General features: G+C 43.3%; 1 protein-coding gene across 2 annotated transcripts in view; it reads left to right on the top strand.

Annotated features, from left to right (window-relative positions):
* LOC124605279 (tRNA (cytosine(72)-C(5))-methyltransferase NSUN6) overlaps nt 1-14151 on the top strand; it is a 93568-nt gene that overhangs the window by 55505 nt on the left and 23912 nt on the right. For both annotated transcript variants that reach the window (XM_047136852.1, XM_047136853.1), the window contains 2 exons: nt 3355-3553; nt 8756-9073. In XM_047136852.1, the coding sequence (XP_046992808.1) occupies nt 3355-3553; nt 8756-9073 (517 nt within the window). The remainder of the gene's footprint in view (nt 1-3354; nt 3554-8755; nt 9074-14151) is intronic.

Below are 14151 nucleotides of genomic sequence, written 5' to 3'. Positions count from 1 at the left end.
AGTGTCGTGTAATAGGGATATGAGAAGCTAGATGTTCCTTTCACAGTATTGCAGGAGGACTTGGCAGGAATGTAACCACTGTACTTGATTGCGGGCAGTGGTGGTCACAAAAAGATACATTTGCAAGAAGAATGATCTCCGGACAACCACATGATGCTACCAAGATGGAAGACCATTGTGTTGGATGTATGGCTATAGTGCATCGTACTGTATCTGCAGCAGCAATTTGAGCAGCAGTTGGCACCAAAGTGGCACACTGACCTGTTAGAAATTGGTTACTTCGAGGACAGGTGCAAGCCATATGCCCTGTAAATTGTATTCCAATGACCCCACACCCATTTACACATCTCTGTACTTGAATATGTTTGCCTATATCAGTTTCTTTGGCACTTCAATGTATGTTACCTAGTGTCAACACCTCCAACCAGTTGTCCATAATCTAACTTCCCATGCCAATGATACCAACCACTTCCTTTACTGACTCTCCACCATCCCCACCCCTTCACCTCCTGGATCCCTACTCATCACTGTTGTTGCCACCTCCCTATACACCAACATCCTTCATGACCATGGTCTTACCATTGTAGAACACTACCTTTGTCAACGTCTTAACCCACAATTACTTCTCCTTTGAAGGAAGCGTATAAAAACAAATCCATGGCACTACCATGGGAGTGTGCATGCCACAGTGCTTATGGGCCATCTAGAACAGACCTTCCTAGCCTCCCTAAACACCAAACCCCTAGTGTAGTTCAGGTGCATTGATGATATCTTCATGATCTGGATTCAGTGCCAAGACACCCTATCTTTATTCCTTCACAAATTCAACACCTTCTTTCCCATCTGCTTCACCTGGTTCTCCTCAACCCAGTGTGCCCACCTTTGTAGACATTGATGTCCTCCCCTCTGATGGCTCCACATACAACTCTGTCAACATTAAAACCACCAACAGTAACTGCATATCGACACACACCAAAAATCCCTCCTGTACAGCCTGGTCACCCACGGATGGCATATCTGCTGACAAGAACTCCCTCACCCAGTATGCTGAGGGCCTCACTAAGGCATTACAGACAGGCACTCTCTCCAGACCCAGTCTGCAAACAGTTCTCCTGTGCCATAACCCCTCACACCTGAATCCTCCAACCACTCTCAAGAACCAGCCACAAAGGAGTGACCTCTTCATTACCCAATACCACCCCGAAGTGGAACAACCGAACCACATCCTTTGCCAGGGCTTTGATTACCTATCCTCATGCCCTGAAATGAGGGGCACCCTATCTGAGATCCTTCCTGCCCATCCTAATGTGGTGTTGTCACCCACCCAATTTCCGTAACATCCTAGTCCATCCTTATGCCACTCTCATTCCCAACCTCTTGCACAATGATCATATCCAAGTGGAAGACCCAGGTGCAAGACCTGCCCAATCCACCCACCCATCACTTCCTATTCCAGTTCTGTCACAGATTTATCCTACCACATCATGGACCGGGCCACCTGTGAAAGCATCCATGTCATTTACCAACTATGCTGTAGTCATTGCACAACTTTTTATATTGGTATGAGTACCAACCAGCTGTCTACCAGAATGAACAGCCATCACCAAACTGTGACCAAGTACACTGCCCTGTGGCAAAATGTGCAGCTGAACATAAAATGCTTGATTTTAATGGCTACTTTACTACCCGAGTTGTGCAGATCCTCCCCTCCACCACCAGCTCTTCTGAACTCAGCAGATGGGAGTTATCCTTACAACACATTGTCCGGTCCCCTAATCGTTGTGGCCTCAACCTACAGTAACGTACTGCCCCCACGTCCTCCACCCAAAGGTTTCCATCCCCTCTGTCCTCTCACCGCCACCCTATTCTTGTCTCCCACCCTCTTGATTTGCACCCTCTGCCAATGCACTCACCCATCTTTCCCCACTCCTTTCCTTTTTTGCTCCTTTTCTCCCCAATTACCCTGCCCCGTAGCCTGCACCTGTTGTCATTCCAGCCCCTCCACACACTGCCAGACAGCGTTCCTCTCTCCCCCTACCCCTACACTACTATCCCTTCCCCTTCCTCACCCCCTCCATATTTCTGCTTCCATACCACATGATAGTTGCATTGTGGCCTGAGCTTCTGGAGTTGGCAGTTATGTGTACGTGGGGTGTGCTTGCTTGTGTGTATGAATGATGTGTGTTTCTGTTTTGCTGATCAAGGCTGTGGCTGAAAGCAGTATGTAAGTGTCTATTAATTGTGTCTGGCTGCAATTTAATGTGCCATCTTTACAGTAAGTAGCAATCTAACTTCTCCTACTTTGTTCATACTCCTACCTGGAGTTTCCAGTTTGAGTTTACCTAGACAGATGTATTCCCAGAATTTCATTACTCTACCTTAATTATTTCTTGGTGCTGTGATTTTTTTTATGTCAGTGTATTTGTTGCTAAATTATTCTAATGCAGAGTAATATTTTCAGTTTTACAAGTTGCAGCCATGAGAATTGGAGATTAGACTAACAGTAAGACACCAGTGCTTACTATACAGATTGTAGTTCATAGGACAGTGTGTGTACAATTTCAGAGAATGCTAATGACAGTAAACTAGGAGGTTCTAAACCCCACAGTGCTGATTCTCATATAAAAGTGTGTGCACCAAATTTGGTCGAAATCAATCCAGTGGTTAGGAGGAGATGCTGGACATACACACACCAAGCGAGGTGGCGCAGTGGTTAGCACACTGGACTCACATTTGGGAATACGATGGTTCAAACCCACTTCTGGCCATCCAGATTTAAATTTTCTGTGATTTCCCTAAATCGCTCCAGGCAAATGCCAGGATGGTACATTTGATAGGGCATGGCCGAATTCGTTCCATATCCTTGATACAATCCGAGCTTGTGCTCATCTCTAATGACCTCGATGTCTGCAGGATGTTAAACCCAATCTTCCTTCCTGTGGACACACGTACACGTGCGCACCACGCTCACACACACACACACACACACACACACACACACACACACACACACACACACACCCCTCACCCACTTCCCAATGTCCCCTCTCACCAACCTTCTTCCCCTTTCTAATCATATATTGTTGAACTTTTAATCTGTGTCATAAAATTATTTGATTAACATACTGTTAGCAGAATGCTCATAAGAGCAATTTTCCTTTAAATAGTGATGTAATATTATGTATTCTGCCCTTCTGCCGGTGGTGATTTAATACCTAAGAATACTAGGTCATCAATAAAGTTACAGTGACTAATTATAGTAATTTTTAAGTTGCTTTGGTTGAAAAATTGCTTCTGTTAACATGACTTTGGGAAAGAATTGTGGTTTATACAATGTGCTTCTTTGTCATTCAGTGGAGTGGCTGTAAGGATGCTGTCTCGTCCTTCAGGGTGTCCCTCTGTTCCATCACTTTTGGGTATGGCAATCCTGCAGAACCTCCCATCAATACTTACATGTCATGCACTGGATCTTTCACCAGGGCATTATGTTCTTGATTGCTGTGCCGCTCCTGGGAACAAAACATTGCACATAGCAAGTTTGATGAATGACAAGGTGAGGGAAGTTGTGTGTGTGTGTGTGTGTGTGTGTGTGTGTGTGTGTGTGTGTGTGTGTGTGTGTGTGTGAGAGAGAGAGAGAGAGAGAGAGAGAGAGAGATGGTTTTTTTGTATTGTTGTTATTCCATCCTAGATTTTCCATTGATTGATTTCACCTTGGTGAATATGTTGGATTATGCTAACATCTCTAGTATATTAGGCAATGCAAACAGGACAGGAAACTGTGGAAACACAGGTTTTAGAACTTATCTTTATCAATTGAATGATCTTTATCAATTGATTGAACCTTTTTCAAACAGAGATCTTTCTGAAATGTTAGAAATATCTTGATTCTGGTCCATTTATAGACTTCCAAGAAAGATACGATAAAGTAGAGCCTCACTAATCCAACCTCAGATGGCCCAACTCCTTGCATGTAAATAGTCTGACCATTCCATTTATTGTGTTTGTTTGCATACATGGGCCACTGCTACAGTCAGTTAACTAAATGTAAACATGTGATACTGTCTTTAGTGGAGAAACTGAAAGTTCTCGAAAGGTTAGATAAAGGTGAGTATCTTCAAAGCAGTAGAGAATAGTAGCAGTAGAGAACAAAGTCAGATAGTGATGACTGATGACGAGAAAAGACTGAAAATACACAAGACTTTGAAAAAGCCTAAAAGTGAAATTCTATATAATGCTTTTTGGACATTGTTTGAGCAGGAGAGAAGAATAGGAACTCCATTGTATGGACTAATCATAAAAGAAAAGGCACTGATCTTGTATGAAAAATTAGATGCAGACAATGAAAATGAATAGCTTACAGTGAATGACAGCGGCTAAATAGGCGGGAAAAATGCCATGGCATTCAGAATGTAATTATTACTTCTGGCGAGAAGTGGTCTGCTGACAAGACTGCTGCCAATGAATTTGTTCTGAAATTTGAAAACTTGGTTCAAGAGCTTGAGATGACCCCTAATGAAGTGCATAACAGTGAAGAGTTTGACTTAAGCTAGAAAATGCTCCATACAAAGACCCTTGCTGCAAAAAGTTAGTCTGTAACAGGTACTAACTTGCCAAAGATAGAGTAATTATTATTATTTGTAGTAATGTTAGTGGCAGTCCCAGATGCCTTTGTTTGGGACTGAAAAGAAAAGAAAAGAACCAAGGACATTCAAAAAGATTAATGTGATATCACTACCTGTATATTATCATAACCAAAAGTCAACATGGATGGAATTAAGTCTCTTTAAGGAATAGTTTTAAGACCAGTTAATTCCTTTCATCCCTGCCTTAAAGAGCCATCCATATTGATATGCCACTGTGACATCTCATCCATCTGAAAATGAAGAGGGTGAAATAAAAGCTTATTTTTTTCTGCCAAAGTAACATGTTTAATCCAACCCATGCATCAGGGAGTCACTGAGTGACTGAAGAGGCAATACTGTTGAAAATGCATTGGATCAATTTTAAAGAGGGCTCAAGAAGGCAGCACCTTGTTTCAAGTGATGAAATCAATAAATATAAGAGATTTGAGCTATACAATTGCCAAAACTTGGGGAAAAATGCTGGCACCAAGACATGAAAATCTTGGCTCAAACTGTGGCCAAAAATGAATGAAAAATCAAGATGAAACATCAGAAGAAACCAGTGGAGAGAATCAAGATGAAACAGCCTGTGCAACAAGTGGTGAAAGTCAAGACGTAGACACTAGAGTGATTTTGAGGGATTTGTGAACTTTACAACCAGAAGTTGAGTCCAGTGGTATGAGTGAGTGTATCAGTAATGCTGAATTTGGCTGCAAAGCAGAAGAAGAATTAACTGATGAACAAATTATTGATGCCTGTAGTTCGAACAACTCATGAGAATGAGAAAGGTGATGACGACAATGAACCTACTGCTTGGATATCACATACAGATGCTAAAAATGCATTTGAAATAGCCATTCAGTATGTCTAACAAAGCTCTACATCTACCCCAATAGACATTTTGTGGATTTGGAAATGACAGAACATCACAGCAAAATCAAGATTGTTAGGAGTGAAGCAAAAGAACATTACAGACTTTTTTCATCCTGTTCAAGAACAGAACATGATTTCTCATGTTTTAAACAGTTGAGTACAAATCAGCTGTGTGTCAATACAGTACTGTAATAAGGCATGTACAGTTGTTAAACTTTCACTCACAGTAATAGTGTCTTATTGCACAATACAGACTTATTTTACAGTACAGGTAATACAGTTTACTACACTTTTGCATAAAAATTTTTATTGTGGGAAGTTTTCTTCTCATTTTGTCAGTTTTAACATGGAGCAATATTTCAGACAGTGTTTCTAGTTGAAAATTAGAATTGTGCTGTACTGTATTGTGATGTTACAGATCAGTGGAAGTGTTCTTTGGGTAATCTGATATTTTTGTGTTCTCACCATGCTCCTGGTCCCATTGGGGATGGATCATTCAGTACAGTTAGTATACAGTTTAGCATAACCAGAGTGTAGGTAGTGGAAAAGTTCTTAGAGGAAACAAAATTTATAGATGATGGAATTCAACCATTCAAAAAAGATAATATTGAGAAAAACATCTGGACTTAAGAGCATAGTAGCGTTATGGGCAGCCAGTGAGCAAGAAAAAGAGAACACGAGACTTGGACAAGAAATGCCAGAACAAGAAAACAAAAGTCAGAGGTTTGAAGAAAAAAATATCTGGACAGTAGTAGTTTTATGCAAGAGTTATTGAGTTACACCTCAGAATTTCACCATAGTTCTGAACATAGTCTAGAAAAATTAAACAAGGCCACACAGTTTATTCATCCAAAGGAAAACAATGTTGTGAAAAATGCTGTGCAGCACTTTGTAGAACTAGTCAGCCTCAGGAAAGAAAAAATTGAAATAAGAACATGTGAGTAGCAAACAATGTTGTAGTTGTAGAAAGAGAAGCAGAAGCTGATACCAAAAGCTTATAGAAAATACCAGGACAAATAAAGTTCTAAAATGCGGACCACAAATAAAACATAAGCCCTTAGTAATACCGTATGATATACCATCAGAAATGACAGCTGAAGAGCTAATTGGAAGAACTAAAGGACAAAAAGTATCCAACATATGGAACATCAAAATAAATCAGATATGTATGTTGCTACCATGTTTTAAAAAGTGAGAAAGCTCACTGAAAAAATGGCTCACCAAATACTATACATTCAGGAGCCACACAGGAAAGAAGGCTAATCACAATTCATGCCAGTCACAGCTGAAATAAAAATGTCACCGTCTTAATTAATGGTACGCCAGTCACAAAGATTGATGGAGTTTATGACATACAAACCCTATCCGTAGAAATTTTAAACAGATTCATCAGATATTATGTTACTACATGTACTTTGAATTCAGTCATGGTATATATACATCTACACTATGAAAACTGCGAAGTGCATGCTAGAGGGTATGTCCCATTGTACCAGTTATTAGGGATTTTTCCTGTTCCATTCACATATGTACAGAATGTGTTCCATAAGTAATGTGACCAATTTTTTGCTGACGCAACGAAACACCACAGCGTGTTGTAACCGGCTGGGTTAAGTGGAGGAAGGTGTTAGCTTCAAAATGCTCTTTGTCTCATTCGGCTTCGAGCTGCCAGAGTCAGGACGTGCGTTTCCGTCAACCCTGTTTTGAGTTTATGTAACACAGCACAATGGACCATTCTGTAGAGCAACGGTACACTATCAAATTTTGCGTTAAACTTGGGAAGTTCACCACCAAAACGTTTCCATTACTTCAGCATGCCTTTGGGAATGATTGCTTGTCCAAACCACAAGTTTTCCGATGCCACAAGTTGTTCATGGAGGGCCGAGAGATCACCGACGAACCTCGCAGTGGACAGCCATCAACTGCACGAGTCGACAAAAATGTGACACATGTGCACGATTGTTTTAACTCTGACATACGGCTGAGCCTTCAATTGATAGCACAAACTCTAAACATATCAAAAACAACCATTTTCCGCATTGTGACCGAAAATTTGAACATGAGAAAGGTGTGTGCCAAACTCGTCCCAAAAGTGTTGACCTATGAACACAAGCACATGCGAGTGCTTCGGTGCCGAGAAATGTTGGGAATGTGTGAAAATGATCCTCAATTTTTATACTTAGTTATCATTGGTGATGAGTTGTGGATTTTTTAGTACAACCCTGAGACAAAAAGGCAGAGTTCAGAGTGGCACACCGCATCGTCGCCCCATCCCAAGAAGGCATGGATGAGCAAGTCCAGGATCAAAACCATGCTCATTGTCTTCTTTTACGTCAGAGGCATTGTTCACCACATATTCATACCTACCGGGAGTACAGTGAACTCAGCGTTCTACTTGGAAGTGCTCAAAAGACTGAAAAGGAGTGTCTTGCGCTGCCGAAGCGACATCAAGGACACGTGGAAAGTTCACCACGACAACGCGCTGAGTCACAGCGCCTTCATTGTCAATGACTTCCTGACCAGGACCAAGACCCTGTTGGTTCCCCAGCCTCCCTACAGTCCTGACCTGACTCCTGCCGACTTTTTTTTGTTTCCTCGATTAAAAGGAGTCATGAAAGGAAAACATTGGAACACGATTGAAAGCATCCAGGTGCATGTTACATCAGCTCCAAAGGACATTCCATAAAAGGCATTCCAGGATGCCTTCCAGGCATGGAAACACTGCCTCTAGAAATGTATCGATGCAAGAGGGTGCCATTTTGAAAATTTTTGATTATTTGTATGAATATATTCAATAAATGATTTTTTTTTTTTTTTTATGAATTTGGTTGCATTACTTGTGGAATGCACCTTGTATTGCTGGAAGAATGGTAATTTAAATGACCCTGTGCTTGCTGTAATTAATCTAACTATGTTCTCATAACCCCAACAGGATCGACATGTAGTGGGTCGTAGTATTGTCCTAGTTTCATCATTTAAAGCTGGTTCTTGAAACTTTGTAAGTTAGTTTTCTTGGTATAGTTCATATCAATCTTAAGAGTCTCCCAGTTCAGTTTCTTCAGCATATCTCTCTCTCTCTCTCTCTCTCTCTCTCTCTCTCTCTCTCTTTCTGTGTGTGTGTGTGTGTGTGTGTGTGTGTGTGTGTGTGTGTGTGTGTGAGAGAGAGAGAGAGAGAGAGAGAGAGAGAGAGAGAGAGATTGTAGTTTCATTTTGAACTGTTATTTTCCTTGTAAATATGTCGTGATTGTGTTTTATTACAGGGACGGATTGTTGCTGTTGACAAGACACAGGGAAAAGTGAATATTATTAAAAGAAAATGTGAAGAGTTCTCTGTGAAATGTGTGGAAACATATGTTGGGGACACTACAAAATCAGTTCAAACCCTTGACACAAACATGTGTAAGGCAGGTGAAGATCATTCCTTGCCGCACTGCCCATTATTTCCTCCTGAATCATTTGATCGTGTCCTGTTAGATGCACCATGCAGTGCTTTGGGGCAGAGGCCACAGTTACGCAATGATATCAGCATACAACAGTTACAGTCATACCCTATTCTTCAGCGTAAACTTTTCAAAGCTGTAAGTATTGCTGTGATTACATTTAGTTAGATACATAGTTTATTCTACAATCAAAACTTAAGGAGATACTTGGCAATGTGAACATGCGTGAAAATAGAACACATAATACTTAATTTACACAAGAAGTAGGTGCTTAAGAGGTAAAGCTCATTCCACAGGTCTCTAGTGAAATGGTACTACTAAGTGTGGGATAAATAAAAAGTAACTCATTTTTATTTATTCAGAAATACAATAGTGTGCATGAACTACTAAGAAATATATACTAAAGTTCATAAAATAATTCCCTATATTATGTAGGTGCCTTATCTTGGCATTTTAACCCCTTAGTTTAGAGCTGATAGAAGTTCAAAGACTTCTGTCAGTGGTCTTTTGTGAAAAGTTGCTGCTAACAGTGCTCTTTGCAGTAGTGAATTTATATATTGATTCAAGGATCATTTCCCAATGATATAGCATTTTTCATAGTAATACAATGAAAAAATATACATCCACGTGGAATATATACGTATGCCCTTATGAGGATAGGACAGGCTGCTGGCCTTGTCATTGATGAAGGAACCATCCTAGCAGTTGATTGAAATGATTTAGGAAAACCATAGAAAGGTAAGGGTGTATGCAAAGAATGCACATTAACCACCCAATGGGGGCCAATGTGAGGCAGCTTGAAGCAGTATGAAGTATATTGCCGTGTTATCTAATGGGGCACCATACTGTGGAAACTGGATGGCAGTGCCAACCACAGTGGGTAGGTGCAACCTGCCTAGCCAAATTAAATTAAACATTCTTTGCCTACTTTGATGTGGCAGGTGGCTGGCACAGTACACTGAGGAAACAGCACTGCATGCTCACCAGCTGCCCTGTAGTCTGTCTCAAACTATTTTAAATAAACTATTTGGTGAAAAATTGTGTTACTTACAGCCTCCTTTATCAGATTCATGTTGGACTGTCTATCTTTCATTAATGATCACAGTTATTGTGATATTTCAAAGTTACATAGGCCACTGCATGAAAGTATAGTAGTTTGCAATGAAAAATAGGAGTCACTACAAGTTTATGTTTGTTGCATGTTAGATCATACTTTACTGCCTATGAAATGTAGCTAACATACACAATTAGTCTTCAGGTTTGGGAGGAGGTATATATCTTATCTCTGATCTCAAAATGATGAATTACATGTTATGCACCTGCTTCTGCTTGCGAGCCTTACAGTAGCGTGACAGAGAGTTATCCATTACATCAGTCCTATTTCGTAAACAATTCATATCAAAACTGATGTTTTGGCAAATACAATTCTCAAAGACTAGAGTACTGTGTTGTCTGGCTAATATCTGAAATATTTTTATTAGCTGACTAACTATAACTCAAATATTGAAATTTATTTCTCGTGCCTGACCGGGATTCAGTTGTTTCTTGATTATCCTGTTGCTTTACCACTTAGGCTATATGACAACATTCCACAGATATATAAAGATGTAATATAAATATGTATAAGGTGAAGCCAGGCCAGTGATAAAAATCTCAATGATAGTTTGTCTTCTCATTATCTTGATTCTAAAAACCTGCACAGGACTCACAAGCTGTGTGAGTATGGGTTAATGGAATTAAAAATCTGTGATAAGAAATAGCTAGGCATGTGACGTGTGGAAGTTTGGGTCAGTCCTGGGAGTATGCTTAGATAGCTGTAATGGTAAGGCAACCATTTGTGATAAGTGAGAAATCCAGATTTGAGTTCCAGCCCAGCACAAGTTTTCACATGTTGCTGCTTCAGGCAATAAATCTGTACCTATGATAGTTAACTAAGTTGGAATCTATTAGATCCTTGTGAGCGCAGTTACCACTGAGTGTTCAAATTTAGAGGAGGGCAGCCTTCAGTTGCAAAATCCATGATTTATCAGACCATATCTAGATTGCAACTATTATATAGTCATTATTGGTGTTAAAAATAAAAGGGGGATGGAATCAAGAATCAGCAACAGGTATAAATGTGTCTAGTACCATAGCTACAGGAAACCATACATGTGTGTACATAACAAGAACATACCAATTACCAAAGAGTGACATAGATCTCTCTGCGTCTGATCATAAACACTGATAAATGACACAAGCTTTTGCATGACGGACACACAACTAAGGCCGTTACTTACACCTGTTGTCCCCCCCCCCCTGCGGGTCCGGGGGTTAGAATAGGCCCGAGGTCTTCCTGCCTGTCGTACGAGGCAACTAAAAGGAGTCCATCCCCCTCAAGGAGGTAGTTAGCGCCTGCGTCCGGAGACGGACGGTCCCACGACCTATATTTGTGGTCTTTTTGGTTTTTCACTTCTCGTTTCTTCCTTCTTTGGTTGGTTCCTTTCTTTGTTCTTCTCCATCTCACTGTCTTCCTTACTCTTTCCCTTGCCTTCTTTCCCTTGCCTTCTTTCCCTTGCCTTCTTTCCCTTGCCTTCTTTCCCTCGCCTTCTTTCCCTCGCCTTCTTTCCCTCGCCTTCTTTCCCTCGCCTTCTTTCCCTCGCCTTCTTTCCCTCGCCTTCTTTCCCTCGCCTTCTTTCCCTCGCCTTCTTTCCCTCGCCTTCTTTCCCTCGCCTTCTTTCCCTCGCCTTCTTTCCCTCGCCTTCTTTCCCTCGCCTTCTTTCCCTCGCCTTCTTTCCCTCGCCTTCTTTCCCTCGCCTTCTTTCCCTCGCTTTCTTCGCCTCGCCTTCTTCTCCTTGCCTTCTCTGGTCTCCGCCTCAGTGTTTGAGACAGTCTGTCCTCTCTCTCCCTCTCTCTCTTCTATTTCTTCTTCTTCCTTCCTTCCTGTGCGCGCCTGAAGGCCGACCCACGCGTTCGCACGCGTAGCCGGTGACGGGGTAACGCGTAATTCCCCGCCCTGGGTAGACAAGTAAGGCACGCACGTACCCCCTGGTAAAGGCCAGGCCCAGGGAGGGGTGATTGCCTGAGCTGATACCTTCTGACCATGCGGATTGGTCCCTCCGTCTGTTTCTCGGGAGGTGTGACCTGAGGTGTAAACATTCACCTAAGGTGGGAGTGCCCTCTGAGAGGGTCCCCTTAAGGAAGGAGCGCGCCATCGGAGACGCTGGCAATCATGGAGGATTCCTTCGCAATGGATTTCTCTTCTTCTCTCTCGACTTCTGCCCACAAACGGAAACATGACCAGCCCGCAGTGACGAAAGTACTACCGCCTACCCCACAGTTCCTTGTCGTTTCTCGATCTGAGGATGGAAAGGATTTTTCCTCTGTCAACCCTTTTGTTATCCAGATGGGCGTAGATGCCATAGCCGGATCTGTCAAATCTTGTACCAGGTTTCGTAATGGTACCTTGTTACTAGAAACTGAGAGCGCCTTTCAGGCACAAAAACTGCTTCGGGCCACACTCCTGTACGTGTTCCCTGTCCGGGTGGAGGCTCACCGAACTTTGAATTCGTCTCGTGGTGTGGTCTATACTAGATTCCTCGACGGATTGACTGACGAGGAGATTCAATCTTTCCTCGCTCAGCAGGGCGAGACGGCTGTCCATAGGGTCATGAAAAAGGTCAACAATGACCTTGTACCGACCCGGACACTTTTCTTGACCTTTGATAGTGTTAAGTTGCCATCGCGCATCAAGGCGGGCTACGAGGTTATTTCTGTTCGCCCCTATGTCCCGACACCTACGCGCTGCTACCAGTGTCAGCGTTTCAATCACACTCGACAGTCTTGTTCCAATGCGGCTAAATGTGTCACTTCTGACAGGGATGCCCATGAAGGTGACTGTCCACCTCCGTCTCCTCGTTATGTGAACTGTCAGGATGACCATGCCGCATCCTCCCGCGACTGTCCCGTCTATAAGGAAGAACGCTGTATCCAAGAAATTCGGGTCAAAGAGAAAGTGTCCACCTCGGCTGCTCGCAAGCTATTGGCTAGTAGGAAGCCCACGCTGCTCCCAGCGGGGAAATACAGTACTGTCCTCGCCTCTCCTCGGACTACCAGGGAGGTGGCAACCCAGACATGCGATCTGACCTTCAGCACCAGGGTCGTCTGTTCGGCCAGTGCTAAGATCGCGCGGTCGACGTCTCCTCTTCCTCCCATCACCCCACGGACACCAGCCCCTTCATCAGCTTCTGCTAAGACGAAGACCCAGAAGTCAGATGCACGGGCCTTCAAGAAGGAACCGTCCCGTGCAGACTTCCTACGTACCTCGACCTCCCAGCCTTCGACCGGTACTTCCACCAAACGACCTTCCAAGAAGGCTCACAGGAAGCACAGTTCTCCTTCTCCGCCACGGCGCATTTCTTCTCCTGCGCCACCCAGCGGTTGCTGCCCCAGGCCGTCATCCGTTTCGCCTGGCCGCACCCCTGGTAGCCGAACATCTGGCCGTTCACCGGCGGAGGAAGCTCCCCCTCCCGGCCATCTTACCAAGGTGGCTGATGAACCTATAGAACCAATGGACGATGACTGTCCGCCTACTGATAGCGGCGGCAGTGCTCGCTTGAAGCCAGGCCCTCAGCGGCCTTCGAGGTGACCCCTTCTTTCATCTTCCTTTTCTTCTTACGATGGCACTTATTCACTGGAATATTCGCAGCATTCGCTCCAACCGAGAGGACTTGAAGTTGCTGCTCCGCTTGCACCGTCCGCTCGTCATAGCCTTCCAGGAAATGAAGCTACGCCCATGTGATCAAATTGCCTTGGCACACTACACCTCTGTGCGTTTTGACCTACCCCCTGTGGTAGGTATCCCGGCTCATGGAGGGGTTATGTTGCTGGTCCGGGATGATATTTACTACGATCCCATCACGTTGCACACCGGCCTGCAGGCAGTTGCCATCCGCATTACTCTCCCCACTTTTACATTTTCCATTTGTACCGTTTACACTCCATCGTCGTCTGCCGTTACCAGGGCAGACATGATGCAACTTATTGCTCAGCTACCTACACCATTTTTGTTAACTGGAGACTTCAATGCCCACCATCCTCTTTGGGGCTCTCCAGCATCCTGCCCGAGGGGCTCCCTGTTAGCAGACCTTTTCAACCAGCTCAATCTTGTCTGCCTCAGTACTGGCGCCCCTACTTTTCTTTCGGACACATCTCACACCTATTCCCATTTAGACCTC

Source organism: Schistocerca americana, chromosome 3 (genome assembly GCF_021461395.2).
Source record: "Schistocerca americana isolate TAMUIC-IGC-003095 chromosome 3, iqSchAmer2.1, whole genome shotgun sequence".
NCBI classification, from domain to species: Eukaryota; Metazoa; Arthropoda; class Insecta; order Orthoptera; family Acrididae; genus Schistocerca; species Schistocerca americana.
The sequence above is the reverse complement of the archived record's forward strand: the minus strand, read 5'-3'. Positions and strand labels throughout refer to the sequence as shown.